The sequence below is a fragment of the Anguilla anguilla genome, chromosome 15, assembly GCF_013347855.1.
Source record: "Anguilla anguilla isolate fAngAng1 chromosome 15, fAngAng1.pri, whole genome shotgun sequence".
In the NCBI taxonomy this organism is placed as follows: domain Eukaryota; kingdom Metazoa; phylum Chordata; class Actinopteri; order Anguilliformes; family Anguillidae; genus Anguilla; species Anguilla anguilla.
Window position 1 is genome coordinate 7,698,021 of NC_049215.1, and position 17,488 is coordinate 7,715,508.

General features: G+C 47.8%; 1 protein-coding gene across 3 annotated transcripts in view; it reads right to left on the reverse strand.

Moving 5' to 3' along the window:
• prpf40a (PRP40 pre-mRNA processing factor 40 homolog A) overlaps positions 1–17,488 on the reverse strand; it is an 18,714-nt gene continuing 1,226 nt past the window's right edge. Inside the window, exons 2-27 of one of the 3 annotated variants that reach the window (XM_035393207.1) lie at positions 14,945–15,025; positions 14,685–14,825; positions 13,892–13,975; positions 12,610–12,637; positions 12,466–12,488; positions 11,992–12,039; positions 11,597–11,707; positions 11,167–11,287; positions 10,833–10,857; positions 10,370–10,660; positions 9,901–10,006; positions 9,059–9,123; positions 8,798–8,962; positions 6,981–7,089; positions 6,165–6,315; positions 5,567–5,700; positions 4,627–4,741; positions 4,185–4,276; positions 3,448–3,564; positions 2,865–3,002; positions 2,550–2,645; positions 2,176–2,262; positions 1,976–2,069; positions 1,617–1,678; positions 1,323–1,496; positions 1–127 (exon numbers count right to left, since the gene is read on the reverse strand). In XM_035393207.1, coding sequence (XP_035249098.1) covers positions 38–127; positions 1,323–1,496; positions 1,617–1,678; positions 1,976–2,069; positions 2,176–2,262; positions 2,550–2,645; positions 2,865–3,002; positions 3,448–3,564; positions 4,185–4,276; positions 4,627–4,741; positions 5,567–5,700; positions 6,165–6,315; positions 6,981–7,089; positions 8,798–8,962; positions 9,059–9,123; positions 9,901–10,006; positions 10,370–10,660; positions 10,833–10,857; positions 11,167–11,287; positions 11,597–11,707; positions 11,992–12,039; positions 12,466–12,488; positions 12,610–12,637; positions 13,892–13,975; positions 14,685–14,825; positions 14,945–15,025 — 2,748 coding nt within the window. In that variant the 3' untranslated portion in view covers positions 1–37. Of the gene's footprint in view, positions 128–1,322; positions 1,497–1,616; positions 1,679–1,975; positions 2,070–2,175; positions 2,263–2,549; positions 2,646–2,864; positions 3,003–3,447; positions 3,565–4,184; positions 4,298–4,626; positions 4,742–5,566; positions 5,701–6,164; positions 6,316–6,980; positions 7,090–8,797; positions 8,963–9,058; positions 9,124–9,900; positions 10,007–10,369; positions 10,661–10,832; positions 10,858–11,166; positions 11,288–11,596; positions 11,708–11,991; positions 12,040–12,465; positions 12,489–12,609; positions 12,638–13,891; positions 13,976–14,684; positions 14,826–14,944; positions 15,026–17,488 lie in introns of all 3 variants that reach the window. The other 2 variants (XM_035393206.1, XM_035393208.1) reach the window with 2 other exon arrangements.

The following is a 17,488-nucleotide window of genomic DNA, read 5'->3' on the forward strand; positions in this document are numbered from 1 at the left end:
GGGCGTCTGCCAGGGGGCTGGGGGTGGGGGGGGGGTCTCAGGGCGCGTCCAGCTGCTCCAGCAGGGTCCTCCTCCTCTTCTCCAGCTCCCCCTCGCTCAGCTCGCTCCCCGAGGTGTCCCAGCCGTCCTGGAGGAGAGCAGGAGGAGGAGAGCTCAAAATGTGGGTCGCACTCTTAGGGTGGCATTAGACCAGAGGGTTAGCGGTTCAAGTCTTTGTAGGAGCACTGCTGTGTAGGGCTGTACTGAAACGGCATCAGTGCATCGTGATGAATCAGTCATTCACACGGCAAACTTATCTAGGCAGACTGAGGCAATGAAATGAAACACACTTGTTAACTTGGAAAGTTACACTGTTATTTTAATGATCTTGTGTGTCTGTGTGGTGGAGGGAATCTGTCAAATCTAATGGTCACATTCACATCGCAGCCAAACGTATTTTGTGATTAATCACTCTTCAATTGTATCACATTGTTATAAATGAACAGAAATCGTATCGCGTCGTATCTTTGTTCGGTGTGTCACCATCTTATCGTATCGTTACACCCCCGCTGCTGCGGTACCCTGAGCAAGGTGAACACGCGGGTGTACCGCACACACGACATGAGCGCTGCAAGTACCAGAGCATGAGGTGCCCCACCGCCCTAATGGTGATATCACTCTTAGCCTCTGATTGTGAAAACGACATATTTAACGCTGTCGTACTTTAATAGATAATATGAGGAGCGGTGCTTCCTTAATTTCGCGGGTATGGACGTTTTCCACCGGGGCCATCTCGTGTGTGCAGAAGGAGAGGGCGCTGTTCGTATGAATTACTGCGTCGCCGATGAGCCCGCCGTTCGAAATGGAAATCTGATTTACGCTCAGAGCCGCGCAGTGTGTCTGCATGAAGCATCGACGTCGGGTTTCATTGGTCGGTAAAACAGAAGGGGGGTCCACCGTGCGCAGGATGGGTACATCAGCATGGGCTCAGTGGCCTGAAAAGCTGAAGGCCCGTTTTCCACTGGGAAAGATAATAACCTGCCATAAACTATGAATCGTTCGATGGTGTCCACACCAGGGGGGCGCTTTATCATTGAACACACTGTCACTCGACACTCCGGCATGTACTGCACCCTGCGACAGTCAGTGTACAGCAGTGGCTGTTTTAACATGTTACCACTGGAGATGCATTCTAAAAACCGCTATAAGGGCAATTTGGATGAGCTCTTGAATGAGATGAGAGCTCTTTTATGTTGTTACCACTGTAGTGTGGACGCTTTCTGTGGAACCCAAGTTGTTGTGTAATTTAGCAGTTGTCCGGTCATTCAGCGGAGCGCTCTCACCTCCTCCTTCCCCGGCTTTCTCTTGGGAGACTTCTGCTTGGACTCGGAGCGAGGTTTCCCCCTGGACCGGTCGTTCTCTTTCTCCTTCTCCCGCTCCTTCTCCTTCTCCCTCTCCCGCTCTCTGTCGCGGTCCCTGCCCTTCTTGTCCCTCTCGCCCTCGGACTCGGGGGAGGCCTGCGGGACGGGGGGGGTGGGGGGAGGGTGGAAGAGAAACACTTTTAAGAACACGCCGCACTCCAAACGCGGCTCCCAACCGCCGCCCGTTTCCCCGGTAACCGGCTCGTGAGAACGCACCGACTTGTGTCGCCTTTTCTTGGCCTTCTTCTTGTGCTTCTTTGATTTCTTGTAGCTTCTCTCTGAAGATCAAATTCAAAGAACGACGGTGAGAAAAGACTCATATTGTTACCTGATGTATTTTTTAAAAAAACTTTCTGTCTAAAGATATCATACACAAAGATTAAAGGTGCAAACTTACTGCTACTGGTTTAATTTCATATCAAGCTCACATTTACCAAGGAATCAGTCAAAAACACTAATAAAGCTGATTTCTCAGTGAAAGCTTTCAATAGCAGGTCATTTTACATGGCACCAGCTGGCAGTAAAATGGCTGCCGGGGATCTCTGTAGAAAGTAGAAATAGAGGGCTGCACTGACCGGATTCACCACTGGAGGAGCGCTCTGACGGGGACTTGGACTGCGACCGCTTCTTCTTCTTTGAGTGGTAGTCGTCGTCTTCAGACTCGGAGCCCTGCGGAGACGGGAGCGTCAACTACCACCACGGAGAACCTCAGAAACGGTTTAAACGCAGGTGCGTACGGCGAATAGTCCGATGTGGTACGATCTCTCAGACTCACCGAGCGAGATCGGGACCTCTTTCTGTGATGCTTCTTGGATTTCTTTGAATGCTTCTTGTTCTTAGAATGATGGTGTTGGCACTCGTGCTGGTGAGAAAGAAGACGTGGTCCGTCTGAGCTGCACATTCCATGACCACAACTGCAAATGCATCTAGTGCGCAATATGCAGCCCAAACATTTTCTGTTTCTACTTTTTAAGTCTTTTAACCCTTTGTAGAGTAGACTTTTTGGAATGCTAAGTCAGTGTTCTAGAACTCCACTGCTTTCCAGTAGTGATTGTGACATCAGCATTAGTGTGTTCAGTTAAGAACATTCTAATCACATTTGTGATCTTACACCTTAAAGGGCTAAAAGTAGCGTAGACATAAAATCACCTCCAAAACATGAATGAAGTCCTTGAAGATCCTCTTCCTTTCCGACTCCAGAGTGACGTCCTCAAAGGCCGATTCCTTCAGGAATCTCTCCCGCACCTGAAAACGAAATGCCAGGAGATGAGAATAGAGGAGTAATAGAGGAGAACTAAAGGCTGAACAGGGGAACAGCAGACACACGAGTCCACTATGGCAGTTCACACACATGAAGGGGGCTAGACAGAGTCTCCGGTCTACTGGTTATATTAATGTCCGTGTCAGGACCACACTGAAATAATGCCTTCATATAAAGCCATAGAAACGGAGGCGGACACGTACTCCCTCCCAGGTGGATTCGGGTTCGAGGGGCGGGGTGGCCTGCTTCAGCATGCTCTTGAAGGCAGCCTCTTTCCTCTTCATCTTCCTGGCCTCCTCCTTCTCTCGCTCTCTCTCCCGCGCCTCGGCTTTCTCCAGTAACTGCACGAGGACAGGGGCGAGCGAGGACGCGTCAGTCATTCAGCGAGGAGCAGCGTCCCGCGGCCCCGTTTATACTGGCCCCCACAGGGGCGGGCCTCCTGCACTTATTACATCACACACTTCTCCTTTCTTAAAAGCTTGTAATCATGGGACTTCTCAACATACAAGGGATTTCTGGATGTAAAACTGTCATATGGAAGATTAAATATCAGGTCACAGCAAAACTATTATAGTGGGGAGTAACAAACATAACATGAAGAGCACCAGTGAATATTCAGGTGTATAAAGGTAAAAAGTGAAGTGAAATATAATCCTGAACAGCTTTATCTGCTAAAGTAATACCATTACTTCTACCGATTATAGGATTTGATGGAAAAATACATAAACAGAAGTACAAGATCTACGCCATGTCTTTATGTTCTAAAGTGAAAAGACTGAGACTCACGCTGTTGAAGGCCAGCTTGATGTTGCCGGCGTCCAGCGTTGTGGCTCTTTTATCGGAGCTGATCGCGGTGCCAAACTCCTCAAAAGCGGTGTTCACCTCCACAGTGAGGCCCTTATCCTGCAAGAGAGCACGCTTTAGAGCAAAGCACAGGGCTAGTGTGACTGTGCTTTAGAGCAAAGCACAGGGCTAGTGTGACTGTGCTTTAGAGCAAAGCACAGGGATAGTGTGACTGGGCCTTATAGCAAAGCACAGGGATAGTGTGACTGTGCTTTAGAGCAAAGCACAGGGCTAGTGTGACTGTGCTTTAGAGCAAAGCACAGGGCTAGTGTGACTGTGCTTTAGAACAAAGCACAGGGCTAGTGTGACTGGGCCTTATAGCAAAGCACAGGGCTAGTGTGACTGTGCTTTAGAGCAAAGCACAGGGCTAGTGTGACTGTGCTTTAGAGCAAAGCACAGGGCTAGTGTGACTGTGCTTTAGAGCAAAGTACAGGGCTAGTGTGACTGTGCTTTAGAGCAAATCACAGGGCTAGTGTGACTGTGCTTTAGAGCAAAGCACAGGGCTAGTGTGACTGGGCCTTAGAGCAAAGCACAGGGCTAGTGTGACTGGGCCTTATAGCAAAGCACAGGGCTAGTATGACTGTGTTTTAGGGCATAGCACAGGGGTAGTGTGACTGTGCTTTAGAGCAAAGCACAGGGGCAGTAAAATGTCAGGGTTCTGGATCCAGTTAGGGCTTCACCTTCAGGATGTCCTTGATGATTCTCTTCTCGTCGTGGTAGCGCGCCTTCAGGTCCTCCACGTAGAACTTAAACAGGTCCAGAGGGGTGGAGCCTATAGAAGAGTCGGCATAAACTAACGTACACGCGTTATTTGGTGTGCGCTCTCCCCAAACCTACACAGCTTTCCCTTTTCCACTCCCCATACTGTACTGCACATGTACTTTCATAGATCCCATGTAACCATCTGAAGAGTAAATAGGCTTTTTGGAATGTTTTGGAATTCTAAGTCAGTGTTCTAGAACTCCACTGCTTTCAATCACCAGTAGTGATTGTGACATCAGCATTAGAATGTTCAGTTAAGAACATTCTAATGACATCCGTGTGATCTAACTCCTTACAAGGTTAACAATCACCACTCTGTGCCAGCAGACAGCGGTCAGTAAAAAAGCAGGGCATTCTTACCCGCCTGGCCCAGCATGTTGGCGAAGCGGATGTCAGAGCTGATGGTGGGGTACATCTCCATCCAGGCCGACATGGAATGGAGCTGCCCGTGGTCGTGAAGCTCGTCCAGGAATTTCTGCAGGGGGGGACAACGAGGTTACACCGAGAGCGTGGAAATTAATCTCAGCTCTGAAAAGGAAACAAGTTACCGTGTGTATGGGCCAGAGTCTCTCTGTAGGGGCTCAGACACAGTGGTTTAGAGAGCGGTTTATCTGTTTCACAGTAAAAGCAACAGGCTTTTCACAGCAACTTAAAGTCAGCATGTGGCAGCAGCAGCAGCAGCAGCAGGGAACAATACAAATACCAAAAAATATCTTTTCTGAGCTTCAGTTCAGTTTCCATTTTGAAGATTCAAAGGAGAGAGGTTTGACAAGGCAACTGTAACAAAACAAGGCCAGACATTTCTTAGCTGAAGGCTTACAATTCATTCAACCACAGCTAGCAGCTACAACACGGTTAGAAGACCAAGGTGACCAAGCTCACAAGGTATTAATTAATCATGTTACCTTGCCTTAAGAGCCACATCTCCACAGATAGCTAGACACTGTGAACTTGCTACAAATTATGAAGGCTCGCTACATGCAAAACACAACCGTTAATCTAATCTGATAACCAGAAAAGGGCTAATGGCTTTTTAATTACGCCTGTAGGACAATGTCGGGTTTATGAAAAGGACCTTCTCGGCACCCAGTCGGCTGGTTTCTCTAGCACCATTAAATTCAGGAAAAAGTGATCCCAGGCCAGCACGGCGCAAGCTCATGTCCGATCTGGTGGACGGGTTAGCGGCTAGCGGCTAGCTGCAGACCTCTCACTTAAAACACAGTGACTGCACCTCAGGCCCGAGTCTCTCTGAGTGCGAACAGGCCGGGTTCCGCCCCGCGCCCCGCCAGCGCCTCCCCACCTGGAAGGCCTCCCGGTTCTTGCGATGCCTGCGCCTCTCCCGCAGGAGGGACTTCTGCTTCTCGTCCTCCTCCTCCTTCTCCAGGGTGCGGATGTGCTCCTCGAAGCAGATCAGCGCGTCCTCCTTGTCCATATCTGCGCGCGGGGAGAGGGGGGAGAGCGTTAGCGTTCGTGTTAGCAGCGGGCTCGTGGTCACAGAGAGCACTGGACCAGAGGTGGAGAGTGCAGGGGTCAGAGAGTAAAAGTCCTGCCGTGTGTTTCTTCCAGCTGGTTTTACCAATTACTTCTACCTCCTGCCTGAAGAGTTCTACCTCCGTAACCTCTTTAGTGGAATTCTTTTTTAATGATCAGAGAGGGATATCGTGGGGGAGAGGAATTGGTTTCCTGTCTGAGTATATTATGATCATCTTGTTTCACGCGAAAATAATACAAATTGAAACACATTAAAAAAAACTTTGAAAAGGTTTCAAGCATATGGTCAGCTCCCCATTGCATTGCCTGCATGCATTTAAGGCCCGAGCCCTACAGCTGTTGGGTGTGAAAGGCTCACTGTTAATAATGAACGTTTAGAGGTTACAGTAAGACTGCCGCACACGTACTCTGTAACTCCTCATCCTCGGCGAAGGTGGGGTTGTCCAGCAGGTACTGCTGCGCCTCGGACCAGGTGGTGCGGTACGTCACGTTGGCCATGTTGTCCAGAATGTTCTTCAGCGCTTCCCAGTTCCTCTTCCTCAGCTGCTTGGCTTGTTCCTGCAGAGCGCGCGTTCAGCAACAAGTGTAATTACACACCAGCGACGGCCCAAATAACTGTTCAGCACGAGCAAATCATATTACAGTTCAGCTTTCCCACTCAAATCACAGCTTCCATGACCATGTAATCCCATTCAAATCACATTTTAGCTTATAATTCACCATCAATTTAAGAAAGAAATGTATCATTTAGAAGACTGCTTTTATTAAGTGGAATTCCCACCACACTGGGCTGAAGGGTGGATCGGTAAGGGGAAAACACTTTTTTAAACAATGTCTAAATATTTTAAATATTTTAGAGGTGTCAGTGCAGACACTCAATAATACCATACACATTTCTATTAATGATGATGTTCGATAAAGGTGTTGTTGCACAAGCCAATGACCTGGAAAAATTTGAGACTTTGGGCACGAATCCAGAAAAGGGCTAGACGATTGCACCGCAAGGCAAAACTTCAATTTACTCTGTCTGCACAAAATATTCAACTGTGGATTCAAGCACTCTCAAGTACCATGTCAATTTCAAAAACGATCAAGGCCTTATATTCTTTTCTTCAAATTCACAAACTTTAAAGGATATGAAGGATTTTCAAGTGCCCCGAGCGTTGATGGGACGGGGCCAGAAGACAGACGGGGGGAAGGGAAGGACGGGAGGCCTCTCTCACCTTCTCCTTCTTGGCCAGGTAAAACAAGACGTCCTCGTAGATCTCCAGACGGTCCCGCTCAGGAACGATGCTCCACACCTCCAGCTCGCCGAACATCTGCTCTGCTTTCCTGCGTGACCAACCGTGTCACAAACACTGAACGCATGACGGGTTTGGTTACGCAGCCGTATTACAGCTGCCCCTACAGGACGAACAGTGTCACTGCAGCTCTACAGGAAAACACCCGCTCGTGTTGGAAAGTCCTCTTATGTGATGTGATTCATGTAGGGACGAGTTCCTCCACATGGTGGCAGCAGTGTCGAGTAAAACTTATGAACCTGAGCTCATTTTCAGCTTTGGCAATTTTTTTGACCACATTTTTTTTTTTTTTTGTCTTTATATTTCAGAAATCTATATATGCATTTCTGATCTTCAGGTTCAAGGGCCAACTCCCACAAAAAGAAACTCTTTACATATTTGAGAAATTAAAAGTCTCTGGAAAAGGTAAACTGAATGTGTCCAGGTTTCAATTTGTACTAAACTACAAAAACGACCGCTTCTGACCGGAACAGTCATTCTCAGGTCAAACAGGTAAAACATTACGCTGTATATTTAGAACAGGGACAGTAGCATCTCATGAGACTGGAGCAGTCGACTCGATAACTGCACGCTCCTAATTAGCAAACCTCCAGCGCAGCAGTGCGGCCATTAAAAAGTCATCACTAGAAAGCGGCCGCACGCGTGCAGACCGATGACGGGCGCGGCGCGTGCGTTACGGCTCCCCGCGGACAGGGCCGGGGCGCGGCGGTTATTAATGTCCCCCGCGCGGGGGGGGAGGGGGGGAGAGCCGCTCCGCTAACGCGGGGGTGACGGATGGGCCTCGCCGCCAGACGTCTCCGCTCATAGTCCCCGCGGCGTTTTTTTCTTTTTTTTTAACCGAGGGCCGACGCCCACTTCAGAGTTTATTTCACGGTAGAATAGCTACGCCGGATAGGTAGCGCGCCTCCTCCCGCCGTGCCTGCTGGGGCAGCGCGTCCCCGCGCGGCGAGCCGAAACGCCGCTCCGTTTCAGAGACGGAGGCGGTTATGCGGCCCTTTGGCCGAGGGCGAGGAGCGCTTAATTTGCCGCTGAAGTGTTTCCATCCCGCCGAACGGACCTCTGACAGCTACGCTGGAGCGCTGCCAGAGAAGCAGGATATGAGTTTGTCACATCGCCGACCGGCTGAGGTACCCTCTCCGGAATATTCCACGCAAAATAATTTACCGAAATCTGAGGAATATTCACAAGGTAGTATAGTGCAATACATACGGCTGCCTAGTCAATTATGCAGCTCTCTAAATTATGCGGATGAATTAACTACCAAAACATTGTAACGCGTGTGCCTAATTGAAATGAAACAATGGAAGCGACTCTATGTTATCAGTAGAGAACGCACTTATAGACAACAGCGTGTTTTGAGCGTGTCACTCGATTAAGAAAGGCATTAAATGCCCCGGCAAGGTGTTCAGAGCTGGAGCCTGGGCCTGGGGCGGTTAAACTCCCTTTAGAGATCAGCCGCCGAAGCAGAACAGGGAGACGAACACAAAGCGACAGGCTCTCCCACTGAAGGCAGCACAATCAAAACTCTGAGCACCACTGGATGTACTGAGAAAGTGGGTGTGTGCGCGTGTGTGTGCACTTTGCAAGTGATGGAGGAAGGGGGGAGAAAGAGAAACAGAGACATAGGGAGAGAGAAAGAAAGAGAGAGAAACAGAGGGAGAGGGGGTAGAGGGAGAGAGAGAGAGAGAGACAAGACAAACACACAGAGCACCAGCACCCAATGCTGAAGGAGCACGCACTTGTATCTGGTGGTGGAGGTCATCTTCTCGTGGTTCTCCAGGAAGCGCTGATAGGTCTCTTTGGACTCCTTGTACTTAATCCTGGCCTCCTCCTTCTCTTCCTTTTCCGTCTGGACCTTGTATGCGTTGAAGGCCTGCTTCTTCTCGCTCAGTTTAGGTAGCGCGCTGTAATGAGAGAGACAGCAGAGGGGGGTGCAGGTGTTGGTTATGTCGCCCACGGTAAAGCACCACCAAATGGAAGGGGTCCTGGCCAATAGCTACCTGTAGCGTGGGTCATTGATGATCATTTTCATGGCCTGTTCCCACGAGGCATTGGATGACACGCCCTACAAATTAAACAAAAGACCGCCAGCTTCAGAACCAACAATCTGTAAGTTAACCAAGATTGGTAACCACGGTGGAAACAAATACATATAGCCTACACGTTTTCATAAAACAACCATAAAGCACATAAGACACAGAACGTTTAGTATGAGAGGTATGAAGAGAAGGGAAATTGCTTTGATTAGTGCTGCTTATTAAAACGAATTCCTCCAGTATCATAAAAAAAAGATCCAGTAATGCTTTACTGCTGGTGTCCCTTCAGTCAGTATGAAAGGAATCTCCCCTCTTCAAAGTCATTCTTATTCAGCCAGCGTAGCCCCTCAAACTGGCTTCTTCCCAGTCACACGTTTGCCCAATAAAGCCAATTACAAGGACGTGGGAGGAAAGCTGTGTGCGGAAATGAACACGCCACCTCAGGATAAACTCTACCGGGGCTAATTTTAAAGCAACTAAGACGGGATCAATAAGGGACCTCGGAAGGGGGAGGGGAAAAAAAGGCCATTTCCGTTAAAACAAGCCCCGGCCCCCGCCGTGCCGAGGGCGGCTCGGTGTTTCGGAGGCGAGCGAGGCCAAACTGAGCGGCCGCCGGTCCCCAGCCAGTTTCAACGTCCTGCAAAATGGCTGAGGCGAGAGATGGGGACGCAAGCACAACTACGCCTAGTGCCGAACACGGTCGCAACCGGACCGCCAGGCCTTAGCACACTGCGCGACAAACAAACGAGGGTTGGGGAACACGAGCCCGCAGGATATGAACAGGCTGAAATTTAACGAAGCTGCACCTTCTCCTTCAGGAGCTCCTTGAAGGCCTGCTTGGCCTCCTCCTTGGTGTTCCACTTGTAGACCTTCTTCACCAGCTCCGGCCGCTCCTCCTTCTTAGGGGCCTCCCTGTGGAGGCCAGAGGCCAGGGGAGAGAGGGCGGTAAGGACAGAGACATCAAGCCTGCAGCTCAATGACATCAAACAGAAATATCAGTCACGCTAAGGAACAGGGAACCGGACTGGTATTGTACCCAGGGATCCCTCAGCTGCTGTTTCTACGTGAATGTGTACACTGCACCGATTGGTTAATTCTGGACAGAGAATGTATACACTGCTCCGATTGGCTATGTCTGGACAGGTGACCATGTGCAAACCGGCAGAGTCATGGGGACACACAGGCCCCCGTGCTGGTGAAGTGAGCCAGCTGTACAGCACACAGTGCAGCGCGCACAAGTGCAAGACAGCCGGAGAGTGGGCGGGGCTTAGATACCCGGGCGGGGCCTCCGTGCTGGGCGTGTCCTCGGCGGAGTTGACGGGCGTGTCCGCCGTGACCTCGGCCACCTGGATGGGCGCTTGGGTCAGCTGCTCCTCGGCGACGGCCGGGACGGCTGTCTCAGCCTCGGACGCCGTCGTCATGGCGACGACGGCCTCCGGCTGCGCGGTGGGTGCGGCGGTGACCGTGGTGGCCGTGGCAACGGCGGCAGCAGCAGCAGCAGAGGCGGCGGCGGCGGCAGCAGCAGCCGCCGCCGCAGCAACAGCAGCTGCAGCTGGATCAGGTGTCCTGGAAAAACATGCGGAGGCACTGGTCAGATTTCAACCCATAGACCACCAAAACTAACAGAAAGTGTCCTGCAATAGTTCTTCTGATCAATGGTTTCAACTTCCTTCCAGAGTCTAGTCTATAGCACAGCTTCACAGGAGAAAAAGCTGTAAAAGAAATAACCTCAACTTACCCAGACTCTTCAGCCTTTATCATAGCTGCAAGAAGGAGAGAGACAAAAATACGTTCACATGTTACAGCATCAGACAGTGTTCGCATGGAACAGTACAAAAATATACTTAAGTGACCTTTCAACTAGTCATCTAATTTAACTAACTGGAAAAGGCATATAACGTTCCCATCAATGCTATGGAAACAGAACAAACATAAAAAAACCATAGTAAGACCACAGTCTGCTGGAACCCTCATAGCACAGCACTGTTGACCCAACAGTCTAAGGGATTACCAATAAGAATAGAAATTGCTGTTTTTTTGCTCATTTTTTAGCAGCACGTTCTTGCGATCACCTTCTAGATCTTCCAGCTCTTTAGGTTTGGTCCAGCGGGACTCCTTGGTTTGAGAGTTGTAGTAGTACGGCTTTCCCGTGTCCGATTTATATTCCTTCCAGGGACATTTTGACAGCAGTTGCTACAAAGGAATCATAAAAGACTTCTTACACAAAATTATCTTGAATGTGAATTTTCCACATTATCGTGCATAACCGGATCCTACAGGTCAAAAATCCCATTACTAGGCTCTAATGCAAGCACAGAGGATAATATCGTGATCAAGTCTGAAACTCCATAACACTGGGCTGGTTTCTATGATTTACAATGCTTAAAATGAAAAGGCAATAGATGCGTAACATTTTAAAGTTGTTACAGGGGAAAGTTAACGTCCTGTGTGAATCTCAGCTTGGGCAGCAGTGACCTCGTTCTGACCCTTGCGCACACACACCTCTGCTGGGGACTTCAGGTCGTCCGGCTTCTCCCAGGTGGACTGCTTGGTCTCTGTGTTGTAGTAGTACGTCTTCCCCTCCAATGACTTGTGCTCCGTCCACACCGACTTCTGCAATCAAAGCCAGAGTTTATACATCCTTACCTCCTGCCTAAAACAGACCTATATGGACCTATAAAACACTGGGTACTAGTAACCCAAAGTCAGGAAGGAAATTTGAATTTACTGACTTTACCATGAAGTCATAGATAAAGACCAGTGTGAAATGTGCAAACGTTACAACTAAAACCCACTGAAATCAATGAAAGTGTGCTGTAAACAGTACAGTACGCCTGAGGCCGGACCCTCGTTCTCTAAGCCTGAGAGACAGGAAGTCGTCTTTACGGCGCGTTCACCTTCTTAGGCTGGTCATCCTGAGGGGAGCCGCCAGTCGGAGTGCTGAGCTGAGCGGCGGAAATGGCGGGATTCCATTGGACAGCCGGTCCCCGAGAAAAGTGAGGAGGAGGAGGAGGAGGAGAGAGAGAGGTTAGCGTAAGACAGAACTGCATCAGCATCAACTTTTCCAACCAAGAACAGGCCAAATAACCAAAAGACTAAATACAGACTTTAAAAAAAAAAAATATGAACATGAGGATTAATTATTGTAATAACTGCTTTTTTATTTTTTAATTTTATTTCCCCACCTAACACCACAATCTTTCTGAATATTTTAATTCACCTGCTTCCTCTAGACATGCAAAGGAAAAAAACATTAAATTAAAATAATTAAATAAAATTTTTAAATTCTTCAAATTTTGCAATACTCCTTATTTAGGAAATCAATGCCACATCAATTTAATCTAAAAAAAACTCATAAGCACTACACTCACCATTGTTCCCGGTGCCACCGTGGCTAGAATCGAACACAAAACACAAAAATTAAAAATTAAATAATGTCTGTATGAGTGAGAACGTAAAAGCAGTAGACTCAGCTGGATTTCATCCAATCAGAAACAGAGTTAAAGAGAGCTTACCAGAAGTGTCCACTGGGCTTACACCAGGCTGGGGACACAAGACACATAACAGCTCATAAAACACAAGCAAGGCCTTTTCATCAAAAAAAGATTCAGAGTGGCTCGCTTATACACAGTTAGACCAACTGGCCACTACATTATGTCATGTTAAATTAATGGAATAATACTGGATTTATACCTGAATTTTAATTAAAGATTTTCAGGCTTAAATCAAAGACTATCCCCTGCAGTATCAAAGGTGTCATCAATAATGGAACATTATGGAACCCCGCCCGCCCACCCCAATCAGCTTTTGTTTCATATTAACCACACGCAACAGGACTAAAGCCAGGACCGGCAGAGAATAAACAGTGGAGGCGCGAGCGGGCTCTTGAGTATGAGGCTTGTGTGTTAGCGGAGTAGCGCAGCCTCTGGTCGCGGCTGATAGGAACTGACAAAGTGTGAGTTTCCTGCAGCGGCTCCGAGAGCGCCGGGAGACGGGGGCCCGCTGCCATACGGAGCGGGTCGCCGCGGAGAGAGAGGAGCCGCCTGCCAGCAGATCGCTGCACCTCCCACAGCGCGCGCCACCTTCCAAAGCAGCCAGTTAATCACCCGCACTGCTTCAACACAGCACAAATAACCATGCATACATACAAGTCATAACGCATACATACCTGTGAGTATGTATGTATGCATCCATGTATGCATGCGTGTGTATGCATATCTGTGTGTATGTATGTATGTATGTATGCACGTATGGATGCATGCGTGTACACAGGTGTGTATGTACGTATGGATGCATGTGTGTACACAGGTGTGTATGTATGCATGTACTGCATGTACACTTGTGTAATGTTATCTGTGTACACTGGGCTGGATGAGAGCATCATAGGCAAATAAAATGTTTTAACAGACCCCAGACACAGGCTTTGATTGGAAATGAGGGACTGCAGGCTACATTTCCTAATTGCATTAAAGAGCGCTCATCGATATAACTTATGAAAGTTAAATTGTGCATCGCCACCGGAGGAAGCAGATGGGGGGGTGAGGGGGTGGGGGGGTAGAGGCATTTCTGAATCCTGGAGGAGCGTGCAGCCTGTATTCTTCCAGCCCAGGCTCAATAAATGTGACATATTTAGAGAGAGAGAGAGAGACTTCTCAAATAGTTCACAGATCCCACGGCTTTGTTCCTGAAACGGCTGCAGACAGAACGGCCGTCTCTCACGATGCTGATCGCGCTAACCGAGCGGCTCCCAGCCGCGCGCGGCTGCCATTTTGGAACGGCGCGGAGAGAGAGAGTTACCGGTCCCGTCGGCTGCATCGGCCCAGCTGGCATGCGGGGTGGCATCATCATCCCGGGCATCATCGGTGGCATCATGCCTGGCATCTAATGAGGGAACATCATGAAATATTCATCCGCGCTATTAATTACCCCCCCCTCCTGGCTCACGCCTCTGAAGCTCCCTGCGTATAAATAAGCAGCGAGAGACTCCGCGAAACGCCGCCTTGGCTCACCGACACCTCGGTTACTATTTAAACCGCTCCCAGAGATCACACCCCTTAATTAGGAAACAGTGAAAGTGGCTCACAATGGACACACGCCCAATGAAAATAACAGTAAATGTCTGAATTGGGGTTCTGCCCCAGATGACTTCACAAGGGCTATATAAGGACTCTTATTTATAACCCTAAATAAGGACAGCCAGCTCTTCACCTTTTTTTCACATTTATGAGCTGGGCTGACGTGCATTTTGCCATCGTTTATGACACTCCTAAATTTAAATGTTATCTGTATCCCCTTTAGACTTTCTGAGGATAATTTGGTTCGTCTACGCAGTCATTTAAAACTTCATCATTGCACTGCATTAATTGACAGATAGACAATGTTCAAAAAATACATTTTACTACAGCGGGTGCCAGAAATTAGTTCTAGCAATGAACATTTCTTAATGCTTCAAAACCAAAGCAACAAAGAGTTTCCCTTAATTATTTGACAAATTATGGTCTTTCATAACATTTTATGTGCAAAAATGAGACCCCTGAAGAGCTGGAAAAGCAGACGGCATTATGCTCATGAGCGCCGAGGCTCCTCCCACCTGTCCCATCGGAGGCCCGCCCATCGGCGGCATCATGGGCGGGATCATGGCCGGCGGCATGGGGGCCATGTTCGGAGGCCTCTGTCCCATCGGCGGCATCCCCATGGGCGGGAAATGAGGTGGCATTCCTGGCGGTCCCATCTTGAAACACACAAAAGGGGGGGGGGGGGGTCGGGTCTGTGAGAAACTCCAGGTTCTAGAAAAACAGACAGGTTCTAGAAAGCACTCTGCAGGAACTGATCTTTCCAGCACCAACTTACAAAGGGTGGTGGCATCCCTGAAGGTGGGACAACTGGGAAAGGAGCAGCTTGGTTCGGGCCATTGCTACCATCTGTCGAAGACTGGCACAAACAAGACAGCCCATACAGTTACTGCCACAGCCATAGGCACATGCAGCGAGCTTCCATGATGTTTGGGACAAAGACTGTGTTGTTTTTTTGTTTCTCGGGAATACATTTTGGTTTCACATAAATGTTTCATACTTTGTCGCATATACTTTGCATGCAATGACTGCTTGAAGTCTGACCCATAGACGTCACCAGGTGCTGAATATCCACTCTGGTGATGCTCTGCCAGCCTGTACTGCAGCCATCTGTTTGTGTCAGGGGCTAGTTGCATGACATTTCCACTACAGCATATGAAATGCATGGGCATCTGTATTCAAATCGGATGAATGACTTGGCCAGTCAAGAATTGTCCCAGTTTTGGCTTTGGGAAAACTCCTTTGTTACTTTAGCAGGTTGTTTTGGATCACTGTCTTGCTGTGGGATGAAGCGCAATGCAATGAGTTTGGAGCCATTTGGTTGAAATCTGACCAGATAAGATGCTTCTGAACACTTCAGAATTCATTCTGCTGTTGCAATCAGCAGTCAGATCATGAGTGAAGACAAGTCAGCCAGTACCTGTAGCAGCCACACAAGGCCAAACCATAATACCCCCACCACTATGCTTCACTATGCTTTGGATCTTGGGCAGTTCCTTTTGGACTCCACAATTGCTCTTCCCATCACTCTGACACAAGTGTATCTTGGTCTCATCTGTCCACAAGACTTTCTCCCAGAACCCTGCAGGCTCTTTTAGGTACTTCTCAGTAGACTGTAACCAGGCCATCCTGTTGTTGCAGCTAACTAGTTGTTCGTATCTTGCAGTGTAGCCTCTGTACTTCTGTTTGTGAAGTCATCCATAGACAATAGTCAATGACACATCCACTTCTGCCTCCTGAAGAGTATTTCTGATCAGTCGGACAGGTGTTTTTCTTCATTATGGTGAGAATTCTTCGGTCATCAACTGTAGAGGTCTTCCATAGCCTACCAGACCTTTGTGATTACCATCATTTCTCTATTTCTTCTTAATGATGTTCCAGCAGATTTTGGTAAGCCTAAGGTTTGGCCTATGTCATTGATGGTTTTTTCCCCCCTTATTTTTCAGGCTCATAATTGCTTACTTTCACTCATACAACTCTGACCCTCCTGTTGGGGGCTATGCAATAGTGCTATAATTTCTTCTGGTGAAACTAAAGTGTATAAAACACTGTTAAATAAATGCTGGGAATCTGCTTCATTATAAAATTAAAGAGTACTCAGCCAAATCAAGAAAAAAGTCTTTGTCCCAAACATTATGGAGCCCACCGTATGTTGCAATAACAGAATCAATCTGTGACTGCACTCTGTGAGCCATAAAAGGAGCTTTAGTCTCTCCACAGAAAATAATGGGAACGGCTAATGAAACAGGAATTAGTCACGACATACTCATGTATTTCTTGATTATCTACCATACCCCTAGGACAGTGGAACACATTACCATATCTTATATTTTCTAAATTAGAGAAGTAGTAAAAATAGAAACTTTTCCATTTTTCAATGAATAACAAATGTCTACATCTGGTGATTAAATATTAAAATTTTGATTTCCGTAATCAGTCGCTATAGCTGTACACCCAGCTAACCTGCCATTACTCACCTACACTGAAAAGCTTAATATTTTCTATCTTTCTAACCCAATAAACTAGACCTGTAAAATTACTTCTGTTTAAAATGTCCAACAATAATTCTGTATGGCATGGATTTCAAACTACAGTACTGGAGGGCTGCAGCATCTGCATGTTTTTGTGGTTACCTTCCAATCAGCTGCAAATGCAAGACTTTGAATCATGGTTTGTGAGCTCCTTAGCCAATTAATAACTTAATCACATTACTGCTGCAACACACAGACAACCAGGAGACGCTACGGCTCTCCAACACTGGATGTGGTGAACCCTGCTCAGTGGAGTCTCCAAAAGCATTATGTGCTGTATTGACTGACAGAGCCGCTAGCCTAGCTGGAAGACTATTTGGCTCTGAACCAGACAGTCCTGCTGCAGAGTAACCGGATCACACCACCCAAAACCAAATGCAAGTATCAGGAAGAAACACTTAGTCTGTTGATACACGTTCATAACGAATGGGCCAATTATGGCAGGCAGAGCCAATGGGGCCACAAGGAGCAACATGTAAGGCATATCACGAAACCTGGACTGTCAATCATAACAGAAACGTGCACTGCAGATGAACTGCACGTTGCCTGACCATTTGATGTCCTCAGGCAATGAAAAGCATGCCCAGTTAATTAGAAAATGTAACCCCCTTTCACTAATTTAGCAAGACAAAAACTGTGAGTCTGTAAAAAGGAATATTGTTTAACACCAACTTGTTCATAGCTAGCTATGCCTTACAAGGAATGTCTCCCAACTGAACAGGTGCAGGTAAACCACAATTATTAAGTGAGATGTAATTACTATACGCTTATTACTTATATGGACCGTGTCA